The sequence below is a fragment of the Grammomys surdaster genome, unplaced genomic scaffold, assembly GCF_004785775.1.
Source record: "Grammomys surdaster isolate TR1022 unplaced genomic scaffold, NIH_TR_1.0 374, whole genome shotgun sequence".
NCBI classification, from domain to species: domain Eukaryota; kingdom Metazoa; phylum Chordata; class Mammalia; order Rodentia; family Muridae; genus Grammomys; species Grammomys surdaster.
In genome coordinates this window covers 1,686,967-1,712,800 of record NW_021604793.1, presented here as the reverse complement: position 1 = coordinate 1,712,800, position 25,834 = coordinate 1,686,967, and the positions used below count along the sequence as shown (strand labels likewise).

General features: G+C 39.4%; 1 protein-coding gene and 1 pseudogene across 2 annotated transcripts; one reads left to right on the top strand and one right to left on the bottom strand.

The window, feature by feature from the left end:
* The first annotated feature begins 1,994 nt into the window (after positions 1-1,994).
* Positions 1,995-19,943, top strand: Gtsf1 (gametocyte specific factor 1). Of its 2 annotated transcripts, none has more exons than XM_028781217.1 (9): positions 1,995-2,066; positions 4,049-4,093; positions 6,771-6,871; positions 11,036-11,162; positions 11,806-11,889; positions 12,351-12,414; positions 14,786-14,880; positions 17,241-17,274; positions 19,823-19,923. In XM_028781217.1, exons 2-8 carry the CDS (start codon positions 4,078-4,080, stop codon positions 17,255-17,257), a joined length of 504 nt encoding a protein of 167 aa, XP_028637050.1. In that variant the 5' UTR covers positions 1,995-2,066; positions 4,049-4,077; the 3' UTR covers positions 17,258-17,274; positions 19,823-19,923. The 2 variants fall into 2 exon arrangements, with proteins under 2 accessions (XP_028637050.1, XP_028637051.1); XM_028781218.1 differs by lacking the exon at positions 1,995-2,066 and adding an exon at positions 19,636-19,638 and having other exon boundaries at positions 4,077-4,093; positions 19,823-19,943.
* Positions 19,944-23,290: 3,347 nt separating this feature from the next.
* Positions 23,291-23,641, bottom strand: LOC114632561 (annotated as a pseudogene).
* Positions 23,642-25,834: the final 2,193 nt, after the last annotated feature.

Sequence of the window (25,834 nt, the reverse complement as noted above, 5' to 3'; positions counted from 1 at the left end):
GAGAGAGAGAGAGAGAGAGAGAGAGAGAGAGAGAGAGAGAGAGAGAGAGAGATCAGTTTTTCCTAAAATGCTTTGTGCTAAGTTTTCAATGAAGCAATTTCTCTCTGAAAAAAAGCACTTAACAGCTTGCTCCTATGAATCATCCAGGCCATCCAGGTGAAAGAAATGCTTTTATAAATTCAAGACAGTGCCTAAATCAGTGGTTCTTAGTCTGGATGCACATTAGAGTCATCTGGGTAAGTTTTAAAAATAACTATGCCTGGCTCTCTTCTGATTAATTTGGTCAAGGAGGGGAATTTACATGGTCTGTCTTGAGTGGGGAGTGGTTGGGATTTTTGGTTGGTTTGGTGTGGTGTGGTGTGGTTTGGTTTGGTTTGGTTTGCTTTAGTTTGGATTTTTAAGACAAAGTTTCTCTGTGTATGTAGCCCTAGATGTCCTGGAACTCTCTTTGTAGACCTGGCTAGCCTTGAACTCAGAGATCACCTACCTCTGCCTCCTGAGTGTTAAGATTAAAAGCTATGCCACCACCCAGCTTTGTGGTGTGTCTTAAGCACGCTCTAGATGATTCTAATATGCAGACATAACTTAGAATCATTATCCTGCAACAGGAATGTTTTAAGCCCATCTCCTATCCACAAACTCTTTTTTACGTTTTTGTTTGGTTAGTTGTTTGACTGGTTTGTCCTGGTTTAGTTTGGGTTTGGGTGTTTTTTTAATTACTCTGTAGTTTAGGCTGTCCCAACTGGTCTCCTATTCATGGCAATCCTCTTGCCTCAGCCTCCTAAGTGCTGAGGTAACAGGTTTGTTGCCTCTACCACACAGATCTTTTTAGAGTCTTATTCTGCACTGAAAACAATGAAGCATACACTTTTTAGTCTGCTGACTGGAGAGGGTCAAAGCTAATTTATTAATGTATTAATCATGTAAAAATAAAATGTTAGATTCCCAAGATCCTATTTACCTTAGATACCTTGGTTTTGCTATTCTGATGATCCTTTCTGTATTTGGGTTCCTACCCAATAAAATGTGTCAGAAGTCTCAATATTTCAGCAGCCAGTCAACAAGACTGACTGCTAACTTTGGACAGTACAAAATTTTCTATCAATGTATTTTACAACTCAATGTGTTTAAAATAGTGTCGCCAGATCTACCCACAGTGTCAACACCTTCTCAAAGACTATAAAATTTACAGCCTAAATTTATAGTATAAAGTTTACAGTATAAATCCTTTTTCTCCCTAGTATTTTCCCAGGTCATCTCAGGCCCTACTAATTTCTTCCTTATAGCAGTTTACAGTGTCTCTACCACTTCCTGGTATATATTGTGCTCCCATTTGACCATCAGTCCAATTTAGTACCTGTTTTCCTAAGTACGTTGAGGACAAGTATATTTAGGTAGGTATACAGTTTTGGAATGGTGTGTTTTCTGAACAAAGCTCGTAGTGTTTTGAGTTTCCTGCTTTGAGTTCTTTGACCCATCTGTCCTCTCTAGCCTAAAACTCTCTTCAATCCCACCAACACTGTATCATCCTCCCAACTATTCTGAGACTATCATTGTCTTTTCAATTGAGAGCCTACATGCACTACATGGACACAAAATCCCTGTCCTTTTTTGATTTTTCTTAAAACTGTTATACCTGTCTCCATCATTCCTCTTTTGAGCTTTCAAAATCTGAAACATTTCTGTCTCAACAACTTCCACAAATAAGGCTTCCTTATAAACAGCACCCTACACCGACCAGTCCCATTCTTTCCCTAATTTTTCTAAGATGGCCGCTCAAAAGTAACCAAAAGAAGTTCTCCACCCACGTAGGACAATTTCGGCCAGGGAGTAGAGGAAGGTTGGTGGCTAAAAGCAAAGAAGCTGAAGACCCCAAGAAGTAACCTTAGCGACAGGAGGGGGAGCCAAAGGAAGAGGACAGCAAAGGCGTTGGCCTCACCGCACTGGGCCTGCGCAAGCCATAGTCACAGGAAGTGCGGCCCCGCCCTGGCACCAGGCCGGAAGTGGGCGTTGCCGGGGCCTGGCTGTGAGGCGAAGTCGGCGGTGGGGAGAGCTTCTGGACTGAGGTAGGAAAGAGGCAAGGCGGTAGAGTCTTGGCTCAGGTCAGCTCTTGTAAGCAGTTCATGTATGAGATACCTTCAAGGTAGTGTCTTCCCTCACTCCTCAGCCGTAAGCCCTGAACACAGGCTGCGTTGGCCATCGTCTGCTCGACGGGCTGCTTGGTACCTTTTTCTGCCTTTTGTTTTCTAGGTAACCTCTTCCTGGTTCTTTTTGCTTGAATCTCCTTGAATCTGGGTCGGGGATGAAGGCTGGGGTTTTTTTGTAAAGGGAAAGAAATTACTATTTTACTAAGACCTGCAACTTTCTTCAGAGTTTAAACAGTAGCTTCAAATTCTCACTTTGGCCAATTCACCGACGGCCTATTATTGGGGGAAAGGAATCAAATCACCTGTTAACAATTTGATGGGGACGATAAGAGACAGCTGAATGATGGTGTTATGAGTTCCCAGCGTCCTTGGCCTATTTGGAATCAGTCTGTTTGCTAGAAAATAATAGGTCATTTCTCTAAGTATCTGAATATCTTACTCATATAGTTCTTTTTTTATACCTTCAAAAAAATAATGTAATTCTTGTTCTTCCTTAAAACCTTTTTTTTACTTTTAACAAAGTATGATATAACTGTAGTAGAAGTTCCATAAGGGCTAGGATAGTTTAACCCAAACATGAAGAGTAATTTTCAGATAGTTTCCCTAATAATTACCATTAACATGGAGCTCTGGAGCAAAGTACTAAACTAGAGTTTAGTTCATCACCTGTATTTCCTAACAAAGGTTCTAATGCTGCTTATGTCATAGAATGGAGGGAAGGGGTGTGGAATTTGTGTGAGAGGCCAAAGGAGAGCTTACCTAGAGACAACAGCTGTATGTGCATCCAATTTTCAGAAGATTCCTATGGGAGAAGTTATATACAAAATTAGTTTTCCCATAATAAGTGAACTAAATCAGTGTTCAATAGAGAAATGTAAAATTCTCAGTAAAAGAGAATTCACACTCTGAGATATTTTCTCTTTTAATTTTTTCATGTTTGTTATATTTGTTCTCTTAGGTGTTTTTTAACATTCACATATATTCCCACAGTGCAGTTAAGTAATCAGTACTGACTGAAACTATTTATCTTGCCATTATATAGGAAATGAGAGGAACAGAATGAAGCATAACTAGAAAGGGAGAACATTGGTGTGACATTTTCTGATCATGATTAAGAAAAGTTACTAACCCGGGTATGGTTGAAAATGCCTTTAATCCCAGCACTCAGGAGGCAAAGGCAGGTTCAGGTCAGAGGTGAGTTCAAGGTCAGCCTAGTCTGCAGATTTAGTTCCAGGACAGCCAGGGCTATATTGAGAAACCCTGACTCTCAAAAAAGAATAAGAAGAAAGGGCATTAAATGAGATGTATTTTTTCTTTTACATGTACTGTGTGCATTTTGCCCACAGAAGCCATAAGAGGGCATCCTGATCCCCTGAAACTGGAGTTATAGACAGTTGTAAGCCATGTGGGTGCTGGGAATCAAACCCAGATGTCTCTAAGAGCATCCAGACCTCTTAACCACTTAATCATCTTTCAGCTGGAAAGAAGAGCTTTAAAGTACTTTATCCAGAAGTTTAAATACTGGTATTTTTATGACCTTGACTTCACTCCCCCCATTACTAATGTTAAATACCATCAAACACTAATAGCATGTAAACAGTGGCAGGTGTTGTAATACCACTTAAAATAAATTGTTATGTTATCACCTAAATGTAGTTTATGCCAGTTGTCATATTTGACCTAGCTGTTTGTTCCAAGAATGTGAATTATTCAATAATGCTAAACTTAGTCCTACGAGTAAAGAATGCCTTAGAGAAGAAACTGTTTGGGGAGAAGGTTGTGTGCTAAGGGTTTATTTTATTGAACTTGGGGCAATTTCAGTTCCAGGAGTGACTCCACATCTTAGGGCTACTTTTGATGCATTTCATTTCTGATTCTCTGAACCATGCTTTTCCCTCTAGCACTTGAACAGGACTCCTTTGCCATCAGCATGGAAGACACTTACAGTATGTACTGCTTGCTGCTTTTAGAAAATAATACATCATTTATGTGTAGTTTGATACCTGGCTAGACTGTATGTTGTAAAAAATTCAGATTCCTCCCCGAAATGTTGAGAAAGGTCTGTGTGGTATTGAGGTATACAGATGCTCAAATTTTAAGTAAGACACTTTAGTCTACAGCCATATTACCCTGAAAACATGGTCTGAAACAAACACTTTAAAGTTAAGTAATTAAAGACGTATGAGAAGCAACTGTAACGATACACAACTGTAATACCAACTCACAGGAAGCTCTAGGATCACAACTTCTAGGCCATCATGGGCTTCAGAAAAAGACCATCAAAAGACAAACCAATAGCCCACTGAGGTGGCTCAAGGGTAAAAGTGCTTATTACCATACAAGCCGAACAGCCTTAGTTTTGAGTTTTAGAACTCTTATAAAAGTAGAAGAGAAAACTTACTCTGTAAAGTTGACCTCTGAGCTACACACACGATAATAAGTACAAAATATTTGCAATACTGGGGATGTAATTCAGTGATAGAGCATTTGTGTAGCATTCTCAAGACCCATATTTTAACACCAAGATAGATGATTGATTGATTGATTGATAGATGGATGGATGATTGGTGGTTAGATCGATGGATAGGTTGGTGACTAAGATAGATGGATAAATGGATGACTGATAAATGAGTGGATGGGTAGATGGATATAGATAGATAGATGGATGGATGGATGGATGGATGGATAGATAGATAGATAGATAGATAGACGGACAAATTGATTCTTTTCAATGTAGAACAGTAAATTAGAGCTGTCCTAAATTGCCAGACTAAGAAGTAAAGCATTTATGGTAGTTCTTATTATCAACTTTGACACATGTTCTATATGAGCAGTTATAATATGTGTGAATTATGGGGTACCTCCATTCTGTCAACTGCTGACATTTGCTAGTGATGGAATGGATTAAATGAAGGAAAACTAATAAGAATTTCATCTGTGAATGTTCCCCGGGTGTTCTGAAGCTTCAAAAAATAAGAAGAGATTGCTGGCTAAGAGCTCAGTGGCATAATAAGCATGCCTGTCCTCTGGGACCTTGCCTCTCTATTCGTTCTGTCCTTCAGATCACCTTTCAAGCTGATTTGCATCATGACCATGGTTAGCAATTTATTCCATGTTTACCACTCTTCCAGTGAAACTGTCAGTTTCAATTCCCCTCTGGTTTCTGATTTTCATTTCAGTCTCCTGGTTTATAAGCTTCTTATCAATGGTGAATTGTTTGTCTTGCTTTTATCCTTACCTTCTGGGATGCCAAGAGTGTTTTATTAGGTGCCTTTTTCTCTCAAAATGCATTATTTAATTTTCTTTCCTTAACCAGGCTTGTTAAGATTTGGGGCACAGCCTGGGAAGCTTGGATAGCCTAAGGGCAGCTTTGAATAACATGGTATAGATTCAGGGTTTTCTTGACACAGCAGTCTGTGTCTACAATTGTCTTAGCTCTAGGAGGTTCTGTCTTTGCAGTTTATTTTTATTTTAGCTGGCCGGTTTTGGTAGTCATTAGATTAAGGAACTTTTTTCTCATCTATGTCTCAAAACATGAAAAGTAAAATCACCTTCCTAACAAAAGTAATGAGATCATTGTCAAGGGAACGAGAGCAGCCAGTACAGCCAGTACAACATACAGGAAGTAGTAAAGCAAAGAACAGATTGGAGGGGGGGGAACTCTAGTTATACAGGAAGAAGTAAAGCAAAGAACAGATGGGGGGAACTCTAGTTATTAATACTTCATAGAACATTCAATTGAAGCACTGTGGTTATCAATTTCTTAACTAGAAATAAACAAGAATGCTAATAAGGAGATTATTCTCAACTTGACTTACGGCTAGCTAGATTGAGAGAGTGTTGGAAAGTGCAGTGGGCCACATTGGTTATAATGGTATACCAGCAGTCCATTCCAACCTTAGTGCGCTAGTTGGGAAACTGTTGTTGGAATATCTAGAGAATGAAAATGACCACAAATTGTCACTTTTAAGAGAAGAAAAGGGGAGCTAGAGAGATGACTCAGTGGTTAAGAGCACTGACTGCCTTTCTAAAGGTCCTAAGTTCAATTCCCAGCAACCACATGGTGGCATCTGTAACAGGTTCCGATGCCCTCTCCTGGTGTGAATGAAGAGGGTAATAGTGCACTCACATAAAATAAATAAATCTTTTAAAAAGAAAAGGAAAAAATTAGTGTGGATGTCATCTTATAATAAGAATGAAAACTATATTCAGTCAAATGTGAATGAAACCTCAGTACACCATTCTTGATACTACTGTACTTAAGAGTCAGTGATAACACAATTTTATTGTCTCATAGTTCCATTTCACTTGTAATCATTTAATCACACTTTTTGTTTTTTTGTTTTTTTCGAGACAAGGTTTCTTTGTATAGTTCTAGCTGTACTGAAACTCACTCTGTAGACCAGGTTGGCCTCGAACTCAGAGATCCACCTGCCTCTGCTTCCTCAATGTTGGAATTAAAGGCATGTGCCTCTGCCACCAGGCCAGTCACACTTATTTTAATCTAACTTTTTTTTAGACTGCCTTATTATTTTCACTATGGATTTATTGAAAACACTAATGTGCTCTAGTTTTATAGAGTCCTATTATACTGTATACTTACTGTATTTTTCTCTCTTTCAGTCGACTCCCTGGACCCTGAAAAGTTATTACAGTGCCCCTATGATAAAAATCACCAGATCAGGGCCTGCAGGTTTCCTTATCATCTTATCAAGTGCAGAAAGGTAGGCTATTATTTTTATAATATGCCCTTTAATGCCTCTTGAGTTCTTCCGGAGTCAAGCTTTGTAAGCAACAAATCATTTAACATAAATATTTTAATCGAATGCCAGATTGTTTCACAAGTCTACCTTTGTTAAATTTCAATATTTATAGGTATTTGTTTTATTCTTTGAAGTATATAAAATTTCAATCTTTTATTTTTTCCTCCTAACTAGCAACAAAGCATTGTTTAAAAACCGTCTCTTAGGGTATCTAGGCATGTACAGTCACACATGGTTTTTATGGTACTAGGACTTGAACCTATTATTTTAAGATATTAAATATGGATTGTATATAGTTTGGATTAAATACTAAACTTTTTGTATCTATATCTGATATTGGTATTCTTTTTTTAAAAATTAGGCACAAATTTATTTAGCTTGGTTTTCAGAAAAACAAAGGAATCACTAATTTTTTCCTAGTAATGAGAAACTCCCCCTTATTGAATTTGATGTGTTCATTATTTCTTTTAAAAATAGTTTTAGATTTATTTTATGTTTATGGACACTTTAATTAAGTGTATGTGTACCATGTGTGTGCCTAGTGCCTGTGGAGGTCTGAAGTGGGTATTGGATCTTCTGGAAGAGTTAAAAGATAGTTACTAACCATCATGTGGATGCTATGAAATAAATCTGGGTCCTCTGAAAATGCAACAAGTGTTCCTAACTGCTAAACCATATCTCCAGTCCCTCTCTTATATTTCTTTATGATTTTTTGTTTAAATTTGTTAGCCCAAGAAAATATTGTTTCTAAAAATAACTCCCCAAATTTCAACATCTTTTTTTTACCATTTTTTAACTTTATTCTTTGTTTCACATCATGTATCCCTGTCCCACTCACCTTCCTATCCCCTCTCGCATCTGCCCCTTACCCTTACAACCTCCCTCCACCCCAAAATAAAAAACAAATAACAAAGCATACAAAGCATCTCATCATGGCAGCTATAGTGTGTCACAGTGTGTCCCACAGTCCCTCTGTCCACATCTTCACTAACGAACGTTCATTGCAACAGCTTTGTTTCTTTTCTGTGTATGTCTGTATACGTTTGTGTGCACATTGTGCGCACAGGTCCTCATAGAGAACAGAAGAGGGTGTTAGATCTCTTGGAGCTAAAGTTAACAATAGGCAGTTCTGAGCCACCATGTAGGTGGTTAGGTCCTCTGCAAGAATAGTAAGCACTGTTAACCACTGAGCTATCACTACTGCCGCAAATCTCTTTTTTTTTTTTGCATTTCTCTCTGATTATTTCTTTATAGACTTAGCTAATGTAACCTACTCAAGTCTTTTGTTAATTAAAAAGTACTTGTATAAGGTTGTTAGAGTATTGATGTCAGGGCTATAGAAATGGGTCATTGGTTAAGAGTACTTGCTACTCTTCCAGAGGTCACAAATTCAGTTCCAACCACCCACATCAGTCAACTCACAACTGCCTATAACTCCAAATATACGAAATCCAGTGCCCTCTTCTGGCCTTCCATAGGCACCTGTACTCATGTATACATACACAAAGACAATACAAAGTGTAAGATCTTTTTTTTTTTTTTTCTGAGACAGGGTTTCTCTGTGTAGCCCCTGGCTGTCCTGGAATTCACTCTGTAGACCAGGCTGGCCTCGAACTCAGAAATCCGCCTGCCTCTACTTCCCAAGTGCTGGGATTAAAGGCGTGCGCCACCACTGCCCGGCAAGATCTTTTTTTTTTTTTTTAAGATTTATATTTTACATATATAAGTGTTTTGTCTGCATATACATCATATGTGTACCTGGTGCCTGAGGAAGCTTTGTAACTGATGGAAACTGTAACCGAGGAAACATACGGAACTGAAGTTACATATGGTTATAATCTACCATGTGGATGCTGGGACTGAATCCAGGGCCTTCTTGCAAGAGCAGCAGTGCTCTTAATCTCTGAGCCATCTCTTTTTTAAGTAGAGCTTCTTGTAGCCAAGGTTGGCCTCACCTCAGTAGTAAAGGAGGACCTTTACCTGCAGATATCCCTACCTCCACTTTCCAAGAGCTGGAATTGAAGGTCTGTGCCACTATACCTAGCTCTAGTTTCATTCCTATAAATATCATGTATGTAGTGTGTATATACTTGTGTGCACAAGGGGAAACTAGAAGAGGGTTAGCATGTTCTCATCTTTCACCCTGAACCTGGAGCTTATGTTTTTGCAACTATGCTGACAGCCAGCAAGCTATCTCCTATCTTTGCTGCCTACCAGTGCTGGCATTACAAACATGCAAAACCATATCAAGCTCATTTACTGAGTGCAGGAGTTCAAGCTAAGGTCCTCATGATTGTTCAACAAGCAGTCTTAACCACTGAGCTATCCCTCCAGATCCATGTAAGTTCTTTAGTACTGTGTTTTTCCAGCCTGCTTCTCACTAGTTTTAACATTTTGAGTTTCAGTTGTGAAACATCCTTAAAATCTTTTATTGAAAAAAGTTTTTTCATACAAAATATTTTGATCATGTTTCCCTCCCCCAGTTCCTCTCAGGTCCTCCCTAACTCCATATCTACCCATCTTTATGTTCTTTCTCTCTTTAAAACAATAACAAAACATTTTAATGTTTGTGTGTTTGCAAGCATGTGTGGACCACAGTGTGCTTGTGAAAGAGAATCAGCCTTCTTTTACCGTGTAGGTACTTGATATCAGGGATATAAAACTCAGGTTGTCAGACTTGGTAGCCAGCTCCTGTACCCACTGTACCTCCTTGCCCCTCCTTTAAAAAAAAATCGTGTGTATTTGAATACCCATAGAGACAAGAAGACTGTCAGATTGTCTGGAACTGGAGTTAGAGGCAGTTGTCAGGCCTCCAGTCTGATTGGTACTCTTTCAGAATAACAACACTCTTACCTCCTAACCATCTCTCCAAGCCCTCCTTTTTTAAATCTCTTAATTGCTGACACATTTGCCATGACATTTGGTGATAATAAGTACTTAGTTTGGGTTTAAAACAAGATACTGTATAACTAAATGAATGAATAAATGGGGCTGGAGAGGGGACTCAGCTGTTAAGAGTACTGGCTGCTCTTCCAGAGGTCCTGAGTTCAATTCTCAGCAACCACATGGTAGCTCACAACCATCTGTAATGGGATCTGATGCTGATGTCCTCTTCTGGCATGCAAGTCTACATGCAGATAGAGCATCCGTACATTAAATAAATAAATCTTTAAAAAAAAAAAAAAAAGATACTGGCCCACAAAGTGTATATCATTTGGACTTTTCCTAAGAGCAATAGCTGAAATTGTTACCAGGCAGTGGTGATGGCATACATTTGATCCTAGCACTTGGGAGGCAGAAGCACACAGATCTCCAAGTTGGAGGCTAATATCATCTACAGAGCAGAGTTCCAGGCTAACACAGAGCTATACAGAGAAACCTTGTCTCAAAAAAACAAAACAAAACAAAAACCCAGGCCGGGCAGTGGTGGCGCACGCCTTTATTCCCAGCACTTGGGAGGCAGAGGCAGGCGGATTTCTGAGTTCGAGGCCAGCCTGGTCTACAGAGTGAATTTCAGGATAGCCAGGGCTATAAAGAGAAACCCTGTAACAACAACAAAAAAAAGGTTGTTGTTCGGTTCCTCATTTCAGGGATCATTACTTTAAGTGTCTTATGTTGGTATGAAAAATCATTAGATTGTCTCTGCAGCTCCCTCACAACAGCTATTTTCGAGCATTGTCAAATTGCAATAGCAGGACACTACTGCTGTGAGGTCGGCCTCATTGTTACTGTTGATCCTGAGTGTTAGCTTTCAAAGACACCCAGAGAACTCCAGCACTGCCTGCTGTGCTGTCTGATAAACAAAGAGAATAGATGGTTAATACTGTTTTGCTCTTTATAAGCCACTAAAATCTGAATCTGTGTGTTGTTATCCCTGCAGTCATAACCAGAAGGTTTGCATTTTGACAATATTGAGATAGAAACTGCATGGTCTGTATGGATGATAATTCCCTCTCAATTCTCTGTGATGAGTTGCATCTATCATTGCAGAGTGTACCTACCACACCTGAGATGCAAACTTGCTAAGGGATTTTAGGGAGCCATTTATAGAAAAAAGCTGAGCTAGTTTCCTTGAATTTTAAGAAATCCAAAGAATTGATAGATCTCTTAATTTTGATTCCACAGAATCATCCTGATGTCGCAAACAAATTGGCTACTTGTCCCTTCAATGCTCGGCACCAGGTTCCCCGGGCTGAGATCAGTCATCACATCTCGAGCTGTGATGACAAGAGCTGTATTGAGCAGGATGTGGGTAAGCAGACTAGCTGAAATGCCCTAGGATTCCAGGGTTAGCTGGTCAGTTTGGAGTTATGCTACATCATTGGCTTGCTTTCTGGCTTTTACCATTTCAAAAGAAATACTTTTCTGCCTTTGAGATGATTATATCATTATAGCAGTGGGTTGTTAGCTTCTATATAGGTCAGACTGCTTTCTCTTCTGAACAGCCTGATTCATTTTACTATTATAATAAATCATCTAAAAATAAAGTCCTTGAGGCGGAGCTCAGTGGGTCGAGCACTTGCCTCCTGTGGATAAAGCCCTGGGTTCCAGCTCCTGTACCACAAAAATGGGCATGGTAGTACTGACGTATAATCCTGGTACTCAAGAGGTAGAAGCAGGAAGTTCTGGAGTTCAAGGTCATCTTTGAGTCTGAGGCCAGCCAGGAACACAAGACCCTGTCTCAATGAATAAATAATCCTGTTACTGCCATAAATATGGTAACAGTCTTTGTTTCTGCTTCTTGTTCCTGTCAGCTTTCAACCTATCCATATTTAGAAGCAGAGATTGAATAGGCTACCTTGCAGCCTTTAAAGGCCTTAAATCCCTTAAGCAGAATAACCTAGCAGATACCACACCCCCTGCCCTTTATATATCAAATCTCTGTTATCTTGCAGTCAACCAAACCAGGAACCTTGGACAAGAGACTCTGGCTGAGAGCACATGGCAGTGCCCTCCTTGTGATGAAGACTGGGATAAAGGTGAGATGCCTCTACGGTTTTTTTTCCTTCACATATTTAAATCTCAAATCATTTGAGACAGAAGGAAAATTTTCTTTTTTTTATGAACATACATGTTGTTTGGAACACCTTATTTTTATTGGGCCCCCAAATGAGCACATTTGTATCACTGTGAAGACACATAGAATAGCCTATCCCCCTTGATTGGAAGAAGCATTTCTTTACATCTGTTTTCCCCATAAATTGGGTTATACCATCTGTGCTTGATTGTTACTGGGCACATTTACTATTATTTATGGCTCTTGCATTTATATCCTTCATTGTTAAATTCCTGGTTCTGTATCACTTGAGCAGAGTACTCAATCAATTTTTACTTACACCCCTCAAAACTTGGCTGTATTATTTCTCATTTGACAAGTTTAACTAACATAGATTGGTGTTTTATCTAACAGTATCGCAAACTCTTTTGCTTCCTTTGGCAGACTTGTGGGAACAGACTAGCACCCCATTTGTCTGGGGCACAGCCAGTTTCTGTGGTAACAACAGGTAAATTAAAAGGTCTTACTCTCATCACTACCTCCCCAAATCCAGGTGTGTGACAAAATAATAATAGAGTTGGGTGTGGTGGTGTGTGCCTTTAATTCACTACCCTGGGCAGAGGCAATCAGATCTCTTTGAGATCGAGGTCAGCCTGAGCTCTTACAGAGCATGTTCCAGGAGAGCCAGAGCTACACAGAGAAACCTCCTGTTGGGGGGAGCGGGATGGACTGAAGGGATGACTTAAGAAGTTAAGGCACTTGTTGCTTTAAAAAAGCAACCGCTTATAACTCCAGTTCTGTGGGATCCATACCCTCTTCTAGGTTCTGTGGACACTCATACACATGTCCATATACACATGTAAATCTTCATTAGAATCCTGAAAGTTCTTTGAGATTGGAAGTCCAGAGCATCTTAATGAGAAAGAAAGAAAATATCTCTCTTTACTACTAATATTCTCTAATTTAGAACTGTAAGATTTCTCATTATACCCACATTCAAACCTTAGAAGACCAAATTTCAAATACAAATGAGACTATTTCAGGGCTAGAGAATAAAGGAATAAAATATTATACTTTATTTTTCCCTAAATGCTTGATTTTGTATTTTTTTAATTATGTGTATAGAAATAATAAGCACATGAGTGGAGGTGCCACAGAGGCCAGAGGTGTCAGATTCCCTGGAGGCAGAGCTGATGTGAACATACAGGGGCTGGGAATAAAACTCAGGGCTCTTGGAAGAGCAGTGTATGCTCTTAACTGCTGAGCTATCTCTCCAGCACTCATAAAATGCTTAGCTTTTTTTCTTAGTTACTGAAGTCAGCTAATTTTAAACGAATACTATTTTGAATCAGAAAACTTAGAAAAACTTAGATTAGTTTTACTGCTAGCAGCTTTAACTTACTTCAGTTTTTAAGAGATTTATTTTAGGGGCTGGAGAGATGACTCAGTGGTTCATTTTCTGGAGGACTCAGGTTCAATTCTCAGAAACCACATACTGGCTCCGAACTGTCTGTAACTCCAGCTCCAGGGGAATCTGTAGCTGGTATTTGCTTCTCGTGGGTTCTTTTTTTCCCTACCCTTTATCCCCCAGTTTCACCCTATCACTAGCTAGAAAAGGATAGAGGGCAGAAAGAGGGAGAGAGATCCCTGAATCTAATTTCTTTCCTTTTGTTTCTTTTTTGAGCATGACTTCTAACAAGCTGAAACCAACCTCTCTAAATGACCAACAGTCACCAACCCCACCTGTCCAGGCTCTAACATTTCTATACCCACTGAAAAGTTCCCAGAATTCCAAATATCACATAAATACAGAAACTTATCTTCAGCTAGCAAAACCACACTTCTGCTAGAGCACAAAGCAAAGTCATAGTCAACTGTTGTGTACCGTCTGAAGCAGCCCACAACTTACACCTGGGATTAAAATGAAAGTACATTCTTATGATATTTCTGTGTTTTTAAAAAAAATTCCAAAAATTCTTTAAAATGTCACTATAGGAGTCTAATAATCTCTTCTGTAAGCACTAAGCACACAAATGGTGTATAGACATACATATAGACAAAATACCCATACACATAGAAATAGTGATTTATAAAGAGATTGGTTGCAGCCAAGCATGGTGACACATACCTTTAATCTCAGCACTCATACTCAGGAGGCAAAGACTGGCAAATCATTTTGAGTTTGACAGCAGCTTGGCGTATGTAGTAAGTTCCAGCCAAGAACAGACAAACCCTGTCTTGTTTGTGGGGGGTGGGATTTTGTCATACTACTGATGGCATTGATGTTTATCTCAATTTCTAAAATTTAAATGTAGGGGCTGAAGAAATGGCTCATTGGTTAAAAGCACTGGCTGCTCTTCTAGAGGACCCAGATTCAAATCCCAGCACCCACATATCAGCTCATAGCTGTCTGTAACTCCAGTTCCAGGGAATCCAAAACCCTCACAGACACGCAGGCAAAGTGCCAGTACATATAAAATTTTTAAAAAATCATTTTTTTGAAAAAATGTAAATGTAAAACTCTGTCTTTTGTTATTTTTGTTTTGCTTTGCTTTTTGAAACAAGGATTCTCTATGTATCCCTGGCTGTCCTATAACTGGCTCTGTTAGACTAGACTGACCTTGAGTTCAAAGATCTTCCTGCCTCTGCCTCCTGAGTGTTAGGATTAAAGGCATGTACCACCACACCATCTTAATACACATATGGAACATTCTCGAGAAATGATAATCATTCTAATTGCAAGAATGTTTTGATAGAACTATGTTCACATTTCAGATGAGTGGTGGTTGTTCCTTCCACTTAAAAACACATTTTAATTGTCTTGTGTGTCCCTGAAAAGTACTGGCATGATGACATCAAATTATTCCTTTTTCTTTCAGTCCTGCAAATAACATAGTTATGGAACATAAGAGTAACCTTGCTTCAGGCATGAGAGTTCCCAAGTCTCTGCCCTATGTTCTGCCATGGAAAAACAGTAAGTAAAATAGAAGTCAAAGTGTTCTTGCACTTTTCATTGTAACAGAAACAGTTGGTTTAATTATTTAGGCATGTTCAGCCTGATGCTAAAAATAAGTGTGACTCTAAATTTTGTGTTCAAAGCACCTCACTTACCTCATGCTACTCCTAGGCCTGGTTACAAACAAGAAATTAAGAATATCTTGCAACTACTGCTCTTCTAGAGAATATGGATTTGGTTTCTAGCATCCATGTCAAGTGACTCTCAACCTCCTGTAAACTCCATTTACAAGTAATCCAAATTCTCTGGCGCCTATTCTCATATGTACATACCTTCACAGTAACACACACGCATATAAATAATTAAAAATGCCGGGCGATAGTGGCGCATGCCTTTAATCCCAGCACTTGGGAGGCAGAGGCAGGCAGATTTCTGAGTTCGAGGCCAGCCTGGTCTACCAATTGAGTTCCAGGACAGCCAGGGCTACACAGAGAAACCCTGTCTCGAAAAATCAAAATAAATAAATAAATAAATAAAAAATATTTTTAAAGACAAAGTGCAAGAGCACAAAACTCAAAAGGATGTTTTCCTGCAGTGGAGTAATCACTAATGTCAGTGTACTAACTAGATGTAGAGACCATTAGAGGAGATATTAATTTTGGCTAAGAAAAAGTCATCTCTTACTGTCAAGGTATTAATTAAAACAAAACAAAACAACAACAAAAAAATTGTATTTCAGTAACCTAAAAGACAATGGGTAGGGAAGATGGAAAATGCAAAGAAGCAGCATAGGGAATGGAGCTCCCCTAAACATCTGAGCCCATACTGGGTAAACAGGTATGAAATTCACACCATTCTGCCTTGGTTTTTTTTTTTTTAAATCCACATTTGGGGGCTGGAGAAATGACTCAGTTAAGAGTAGTAGCTGCTCTTGCAGAGAACCCAAGTTTGGTTCCCAGCACCCACACACCAGCTCACAGTTATCTGTAACTCCAGTTCCAGGGGCCAGACAACTTCTTCCGGCCTCCACAGGCACCAGACAGACATGGTACCATATGTATATACAGACCACACTTTTTTTGTAATTTATTAAAAGGGAAGGGGTGGGCTGGAGAAATGCCTCAGCAGTTAAGAACACTACTTTTTTAGAGGTCCCGAGTTCAATTCCCAGCAACCATTGGTGCCTTACAACCATCTGTGATGGAATCAAATGCCCTTCTGATGTCCCTGAAGAGAGGAGAGTGTACTCACATACATTTAAAAAGAAACAACAAAAGAAAGGAAGAAAAGAAGAAAGAAAGAAATTGCTACACTCAGAATACCAGGGTAGGGGCCAGGAGATGGTTCATCAGGTATAAGCACTTAGCATGCAAATCTGACAATCTGCTTTTGATCCTTGAACACATAGTAGGAGGAGGGAAAAAGCTCCTCCTACATCATACACATATGTATACAACATATATATATATACACACAACAATTGTTTAAAAGATTTTTAAACAGAACAAAATACCTAAGAGCCTATGATCTTTATTTAATCCAGACTTTCTGGTTTTATTCCCAAATGCAAATTCACTTGAATTCCCTTGATTTCAGCCTTTGTTACTATTTAAGTTTTGAGTGAGTATAATGGATTCCCTTTAAAGAAGCTTAGAGAGATGGCTCAGCAATTAAGAGAACCTGCTGCTCTGTCAGAGGATGTGTTTTGGTTCCCAGCACCTATAGCAAGCAGCTTACATTTGCCTGTAATTCCTGTTCCAGGAGACCTAATGCCCTAACGTCCATGTGCACCTGCATACACGTGGTGAACATACACTCACAGAGGCGCACATGTATACACAAAAAAAAAAAAAGCTTTAAAGAAATAGTAAAACATATTTATTTAAATATTTGCATTTCCCAAAAGTGAGATCATTAAATATCAAAAGGCTTGATACAGCCAGCCACAGTAGCATATACCTGTAATTCCCAGCACTTGAGAAGTAGAGACTAGAGAATCAGAATTTCAGACTGTGTCTCAGAAAAAGAAAAAAAAATAGATAAAAGACTATTTTCTTTTTCCATGATTTTCAGTGAAATCCCATTACTAGTTTTGAATTCTGCTTTAAGATTACTACCCCATATATTTTACAAATGAGTAATATGTATTTATGGCAGCCAGTGGTGGCATAGACTTACAGCACTTGGGAGGCAGAGGCAGGTGGATCACCTGGTTAGAAGCCAGCCTGGTCTACAAAGTGAGTTCCAGGACAGCCAGGGCTATAGAGAGAAACCCTGGCTTGGGGGGAAGAGGGAGGTAATTTGTGTTAGTAAGAGCTGAGAGTGGAATGAATTTCAGTCGACATGATATATTTATTTTAAAATGTTTATTCTTGTAGATGGAAATGCACAGTAACTGAACATCTTTTTCAAGTAAGTATTTATTTCCTTCCACTATCTCTTCAGGTGGTAGCAAGATTTAACTGGACATAAAGCAGTTTGAGTCCAATTTTCTTTCAGATTATGATACTAATTTAAAGCTTTGGGTGTGCATGTGCTTTTGTGTGTATATAGCCTCTATAATGGCTTTACATACTAAATAGGCATTTACTACTTAAATTAGAATTCTGTTACCATGCTAAGTTCTTTTCCCTGATGTTAGTGCACACTGCTTTTTTTTTCTTTTTCTTTTTTTTTTTTTTTGACATCTAGATCGATCCTGCCTTTTGTAATGGAGTGAGATTAATCAAACAGCTGTGCTTCACTGCTCTGCACTTCTTTCTCAATGTAGTACAGTTTTATCATTTTTTAAAAAAAATTTATATTCTTCTTAATGGGTATTTAAATGTTTAGGGTCCCTTAAGAGTCTTGCACTGTTGATATTATTTAGCAGCTTTTTTGTGCAAAACCTCACAAAATTCTCCTTCTCCCAGATGAAACCTAGAGGGTCTTCCCTGTGTGTGGTAGAGCTAAGCTTGGCTGCCTTGCCTAAGATTGCCCAGCCCTACTGCTCATGGGGTAGGGACTTTAGGAAGGCTGGGATAGGATTCTGTTTCAGCTGTCTTGCAGATAGTAGTCCTTCAGCGAATATTTATCAAATAAATGAGTAATTGGTCTGTTGCTATGCAGTCCCCATCTACACAGTGAAGCAGGTGAATCTGTGGTAGAGTCCATTTTGTATAGACCTAATGTTCCCTCTGATAAGAAGTGGAAAAGCTAAGTGGAAACACCCAGCCAGGCAGTCTTTAATCCCAGCACTCGAGAAGTCAGAAGCAAGAGGATCTCTGAGTCAAAGGCTAGCCTGATCTACAGAGTGAGTTCCAGGACAGCTATATATAGTGAAACCCTGTCTCAAAAAATGTTTAAAAGAAAATATTAAAAAATAATAGGAAATACCCTTGAATCATTGCTAGAAATTTATCAGTTTCTTCTAGCAATTGGTCACTTTTCTTAGGTTCTGACCATTTTCTTTTTTTCTGAGATATGATTTCTCTGTATAGCTCTGGCTGTCCTTTGCTTTATAAACTAGGCTATCCTCAAACTCAGAGATCTGCCAACCTCTGCCTTATGAGCACTGAGATTAAAGGTGTGTGCCACCCATACTCAACTTGGTAGGTTTTGACTTTAATTTTTTTTCTTTTTTTTTTCTTTTGGTTTTTCGAGACAGGGTTTCTCTGTGTATCCCTGGCTGTCCTGGAACTCACTCTGTAGACCAGGCTGGCCTCGAACTCAGAAATCCACCTGCCTCTGCCTCCCAAGTGCTGGGATTAAAGGCATGTGCCCCCACTGCCCGGGCGACTTTACATTTTTAAATATATCTGGAAACAAGAAAATGAAATTTGGCCCCAGAAGAAAGATACACTGAAGTGTATCAGAAAGAATACATTGAACAGACCTGGATAAATATGGTGAACTTTGAGTTGTTCTCTTAATATGTTGCACAAAATGTCTGATGATCAATACAGTATATAGCTGTTAGTAAATAAGAAAGGCAACTCTATAATGAAAACATACAAGAAGCTTCTCAAAAGAACAAAGTGCTTCCTCCCGCTCACCCCCAACTGCCTTTTTTGAGACAAGGTCTCTTGATTTGTAACCCTAGCTGTCCTGGAACTAAACCAGGCTGACCTCCTACTCATGGAGATCCACATTTCTCTGTATCTTGAGTGCTAGGATTAAAAGGTATGTGGTACCTAGATGGTATTTGGCTTTTTAACTTCACTATTACACATGCATGCTTTTTGCCCTTGGAGGTCAGAAGAAGACCTCAGATTCCCCAGAAATGGAGTTATACATGGTTGTGAACCACCTTGTGAGTGTTGGGAGTCAAACCTGGGTCCTCTGCAAAAGCAACAAATGCTCTTAACAACTGAGCCATCTCTGCAGCCTTGAATGAATATAATTTTTAAAAGTCTTCATACACACAGATACATATACATCAATATTTTTTAATTAATGAGTAATAGAATATTTGAGAAGAAAAATACTAACATTAAGTTAATTAGGATTTGATCTGGGCGGTGGTGGCGCACATGCCTTTAATCCCAGCGCTTGGGAGGCAGAGACAGGCAGATTTCTGAGTTCGAGGCCAGCCTGGTCTGCAGAGTGAGTTCCAGAACAGCCAGGGCTACACACAGAGAAACACTGTCTTGAAAAAAAAAAGTTAATTAGGATTTATTTATTCAAGAATTGTTCAAAGTAGTCAATTGCCTACAGAGTCAGTTCTTACTTGTGAAGCTGTTGACACAAAAAATGTACATTAATGACTGTGAAAAATGTTCTTAATTCACTTAGCAAGTTTTCATGTACACAGAGGTACTAAAGAGCAGGTACTCAGTGTCCTGCCATTAGCAACAGTGAATTTCTGGGACAGCTCTTTTAAGGGAATTTGAGGGGTTATAGTTGTGTCAACTGTTGTCAGATGTAGTTGGTACTTCTGTCACTGAAAGGAAGTAAAAACTTTTTTCTCATTTCCTTGCAGATGCCAGACTGTGGAAGACTCTTGCTTATTCCTGCTACCAAGGGTTCTTCTTTTTTCTCTTTATCTAATTATAGAACAGTAAACTGTCTGTGACTTTCAAACTGGCAAGTACTTTTTTTTCACTGCTGAGACTTTATTCCTCAATTATTTGATGCCAAATATTTATATGTTGCTGAAAAAGCCAGCTTGATAGTTTGGTTAAATACCTACTAACCTCAAATTAAGAAAAAAAAATCACTTTCTATTCTAGTTAATGAAACAGTGATGTGAAGCTGTTGTACAGAATCCAGCTAACATAGACAGAAAACTTGGGTTTAAAAAAGTAACTATGCATTTATGTTTCTGGCATGTGGACCAAATTTTTTTTAAGAATTTTAAAAACTGGGCTTTTTATACCTTCAATCCCAACACTCAGGAGGCAGAGGCAGGATAACCTCAGCTGGTCTACAAAGCAGTTCCAAGAAAGCCAGTGCTATACAGAGAAACCATGTATCAGAAAAACAAAAACAAACAAAAAATAAAAACCTGGGCTTTTTCTTAACAATACAACTGTTCATCCATTGTCTTTGAGATGCCAGTAGCTTATGTACAGCAAAACTCCCCATTCTCATTTAAACATCTTGCTGCTTGAATATTTCCAGCAGGGGTTAAGTTTTTGTTGTTGTTGGGGTTTTTTTTTCCCTCCCTATGTTCTAGCTAGAAAATGTACTATCAAGCTAGCTGTGGATTCTATAGGAGCAAAGGGAGGCTTTCCACCTGTTACATTTGATTTGAATTGAGAGTATAAATGTTTGAGGGGTCCTTGTCATTGCCTTGGGATACATGCTTAGCAATTTAGATTTTTGTTTTCACCTTTTTTAGTTTTTCAAAAGAGGGTTTCTCTGTGTAGCTCTGGCTTCCTAGAACTCATTCTATAGATCAAGCTGGCCTTGAACTCAATAGATTATGCCTGCCTCTGGCTCCCAAATGCAGGAATTAAAGGCATGCACCACTACCTCTTGACCCATTTTTTTTTCTTTCCTTTTTTTTTTTTTTGTTTTGTTTTGTTTTTCGAGACAGGGTTTCTCTGTGTGAGCCTGGCTGTCCTGGAACTCACTCTGTAGACCAGGCTGGCCTCGAACTCAGAAATCTGCCTGCCTCTGCCTCCCAAGTGCTGGGATTAAAGGCGTGCGTCACCAACGCCCAGCTTTGACCCATTTTTTTAAGCTGGTCTTGTTCAAGGCCTGCTTTAGTCTACAGAGAGAGTTCCAGACCAGCTACACAGAGAAGCCCTGTCTCGAAAAACCACAAAAAAGTTGGTCTCACTCTATATCCCGTGCTTGTCTGGAACTCATGGCAGTCCCCACCTCTCCCACCCCTACTCCACCCTGTCTTATTTAGCCTAGGCTGGTTTACAAATGTAAGCCACCATGTCTGGCCCTGGAGCAGTTTTTATAGCAGTTTTGTTTTTTGTTCCTGTGATGAGGATTGAACCCAGGAATTCACACATGCTAAACTGTACCACTGAGCTGCATTCCTAGCCCTTCTAGGCCAGCTTTGGTTGTTTGGGAAAGATTTAGCTTGTTTTAAAACCATGTGCATAAAGGAGGACATGGAAGAAGCACACTGACAAATGCTCTTTGTAGGCTTGTTTCCAGATGACAGACAGGGAGGGTGAGTGGCTTCTGTGTGTGGACTTGGTGTTTCCAAGACTTTTACCCAAAGCACATTTCTCTCCTAGTGAGCAAAACTGTGTTCTACTTTATTTCCAAGCTCGAACGATTGCTTTAAGATCAGCATCACCGTAGTATTATTTCTTCCTGTAGCTATGTAATCTTAAGTGAATAACTAGAATATTTCTTCTGGAGAGGATGTTAACGCATTGAGAAGGAATAAGAATCACCTATGTGCCCCCAAAGTCTGGAGATAAGTAACTCTTTTGATTTGGTTGTTTTGGTAATAACAAAACAAAACTGCATGCTGCACTTCAGCAAGGAACTATGAACTAGTTTTGGAAAATAACAGATATAAGTTTAATTGCAACATAGTTGAGCAAAGGAATTCAAAAGAAAATAGTTCCAGGTATGGTGGCTTGTGTAACCAGCCTTGGCAGGCTGAGGCAAGAAGATTGTCCCCATGTTTGAGAACAACCTGGGCTACATAGTGAGTTCCGAAACAAACAGCAGGGGAGGAAGAAAAGAGAAAGAGGGAGAGACTAATTTTCTGTATAATTTTTCAAAATAAGGTAATACTGTCATTCATGAAAAATCCTAGTTTGTGGGCTGGGTACAAGGCTTCTATGGTAGAATACTTGCTTAGCGTGCCTGAACCCTAGTTTGTTCCCCAGCACTGTGTACTTGTGTTTTGTTTTTTTGATGGGGCCCTTGCTATATATGTTAGTATTCTGTCTAAATTCCACCTCCACAGTAACCTGGCCATAGCCAGGTATGCTCCTCCCCACAGTTACCTGGCAACAGCCAGGTAGGCCTGCCCACTATAAAAGGGGCTGCTTGCCCCCTCCTCTCTCTCTTGCTCTCTTGGTCCCTTGACCCTGCTCCTGCAGGTTCCTGTCCCCTTTCCCTTCCCCTCTTCCCTTGCCCCTCTCTCCACGTGGTCATGGCTGGCCCCTACTCCTCTCTCCTCTCTCTCTCTTAATAAACCTTCCCTCGTGGAACTGTCTGGTCTACTGTGATCTGTCCAAGCTGCGCGTGAAAATCTTACAATATAAGCATCAAACTTCATTTCTATGTCAACCCTCCCATGTATAAGATTACAGCAGAAACACCACCATTAGCCCCACTATACAGGTTTGATTTGTTTTTTTTGATACAGTATCTCAATACTCAGTATATGTATCACATAATATTTGATCCTATCTCAAAAAAAAATGGAATTTTTTCAATTTTTTTAAAGATTTTTAATGATCTGTGTGTGTCTGTATGTATATGCACATACAAGGAGACCAGAAAACTACATTAGACCCCCTGAAACTGGAGTTGCAGGTGGTTGTAAGCCACCTAATATGGATTCTGGGGGCCAGTGGACTCATATCTTCTGCAAGAACAGCAAGAGCTGTCTCAGCAATCCTGGAGTTTGCTGTTTTGGAACATCTCTTTCCTCCTTAGAACTTATTCATAGAACATTTGGCCTTCTGAAATGTGCATAGCACTTAATGTAGAAGAATGTTCACATATGATAATTTGGATAGCTCACAAAATAAGTTTATTGTTTGGGTTTGGGGTATCAGTAGTCTACATTTTATCTTTTTTGTTGTTTATTTTTGAGATTTTTTTAATCATTTAAATTTTATTATTTAGTTTGAGAAATAATCTTGGAAAAGAGACATTCACATCAAAATGCACAGCAGGGATCCAGGAATATCTTGTTAGACTATAAAGGCTGTAGCAGAGTTAAAAATCATGCCAGAACCAAACACTGGCCACAGCTTAATCTGTGTCCAGGTGAGAGCACAGTGACTGGAAACTGGCTTCACTCCAAACACTGGCCTAGTTCCAGGGTCTTCATGGCTTCCTCCAGCTTGAGCATTCCTCTTTCCTGGCTCAGGCAGTACCTCTCAGCCATGGACTGAAGCATCCATTTAGCCTGAAGCTGGTGATTGTAAGAGCCATAAATTAAGACCTCAGTAAGTTCGGAAAATTTCAGAATCTTCAGCTCAAACATGGCCTGACTCACCTGCACGATGTGAGGTGTTCAAGATCCCTGTGGGCCAAACAGAGATTTTAGCACCAGCATGTGGACTTGGAATACTTCTGGATCTCTCAGGTCTTAAGGAACTTTCACCCATGGGGGGATATTTTTATGGGTCACGAGGGTTCCCATCTTAATTCCTGACAAGGAACCAGTTTCCAGAGAAGACTTGGTCAGGCTTAACCTTTATGGCCACAGATCCAGGTTCTTGAGATTGTATTTTAATTACATATCTCCCCTCTCTGTTCTCCCCCAAATCCTCCTATATACTCCTCTCATATACTCTCCTTCAAATTTATGGCGTTTTACATCATTTACTACATATATATATATATATATATATATATATATATATATATATATATAGTGTGTGTGTGTGTGTGTAATCTGTATATATGTAACCTGTTGAGTTGGGTTTTTTTATAATGTTACTTTTATGTATGTTTTCATGCCTGATTGTTTGGCAGTAGACAAGCAATTAGTGTGTTCTTCACTGAAGGACACCTGTCCTACTCAGCTTTATTTAGTTGGCTGTAGTTCTTTATGTAAGGTTAAGGCCTTCTGGGCTTTATCCCTGTACAGTTTTGTGCATTCATTGATGTCCTCCTTGTTCAGCTTATGTTTTCAAAGTCATGTTGGTGACATTTTACAGGTGTAGCTTCTGATGGTATTTTCTTTAGCAAACTACTAATTAAAACTACCTTCCTGTCTGGTTCACAAGCTTTAACAGACTACTTATAGCATTATTGGGCCTAGAACTCATACATCTGGTTTTATTTGCTAGAAATGTTTGGAGGTTCCAAAACCTACTCTAAAGAAGTGGCTCTTACCTTTACTGCTCATCAAGGACTTGGAAAGGTAGTGTATGTATCTCTGAGACCTTGTTGCCTCAGAACATCTTTGTCAGAGGATAATATAAAGAATGGAAAGGACGTAAATAGTTACATATTTGTCTCATTTTTCCATTAAAAACAAGTGTTATCATTTAAAATTAAAATAGGGCTAAAGAGATGGCTTGGAGGCTAAGAACAGAGGACCTGGGTTCAAGTTCTAGCACCTACATGGCAATTGCCACCTATAAGTCCAGTCTCAGGAGATTAGAGGCCCTCTTCTGCCTGCCTTACTTAGACACTGAATACACATGGTACACAGACAAATATGCAGGCAAAACACCCATACACATAAAACTTTTTTAAATAAAATGTTTTTAAAAATTCATAGCTGTTTAAAATTATTTATAAAAGTTACCTAAAGAGCTAGACTCTGGGTTTTGCACTTTGATCTTATGCAGAGTTTTTGTGCTCTGCTTCAATCTGAGCTTTTTTTTTTTTTTTTTCTCGAAGATTGACTGTCTCTCAAGGGTTCTAAAAGTGCCCTTGTGATTTGCAAATGTTCTCTCCAGGAATGAACAAGTATCGACAATAAGTGATGTTCAGCTCTCCTGGTAGCTGTACCTGAGCTGAAGAGGGGAAATATTTAAATTTCACATGAAATAATTCCCTACAGTAGTATTTTCTCACTAGAGAGGCAGACAAAAAGCTGCAGTATCTACTACATTGGCATTCTTAGATCGTTTAGTTGTCTTTTTCATAAGAGACAGAAGCTGGCCGGGCGGCGGTGGCACATGCCTTTAATCCCAGCACTTGGGAGGCAGAGGCAGGCGGATTTCTGAGTTCGAGGCCAGCCTGGTCTACAGAGTGAGTTCCAGGACAGCCAGGGCTACACAGAGAAACCCTGTCTCGAAAAACCAAAAAGAAAAAAAAGACAGAAGCTGAAGGGAGATTATTTTACGTTTACATTTTGTGTTTTGCTTTAGAGCAAGGTCTCATATATCTAAGGCTGGCCTCAGGTTCAGTGATAGCCAGTGATGACCTTGAACTTGTGATCTTCCTCCTGCCTAGGCCTCTGCCTCTCATGTATGTCACTAGCTACTTCTACCATTGCTTTGTTTGTTGGGTTTTTTTCCAGACAGAGAATCTCTGTGTAGCTCTGGCTGTCCTGGAACTCAACTCTAGACCAGGCCAGCATTGAACTCAGAGATCCACCTGCCTGTGCCTCCTGAGTGCTGGAACTAAAGTCATGCGCCACTGCTGTCCAGCTACTTCTCCCATTCTTAAGAAGGTAAATTGTGATTATGGCAATGCTTAACTATATAAGGGATACTAAAGATTAAACCCCAGGCTTTGAGCATGCTAGGCAAGCATTCTACCACTGAGTGCACCCTCAGACCTATGTACTGCTTATACATTTCTTTGCTTACTACTTACTGAGGGAAGGGTTAGTTGGCTGGCTTGGGTTTTTTTGTTTGTTTCTTTAGTTGGGGCC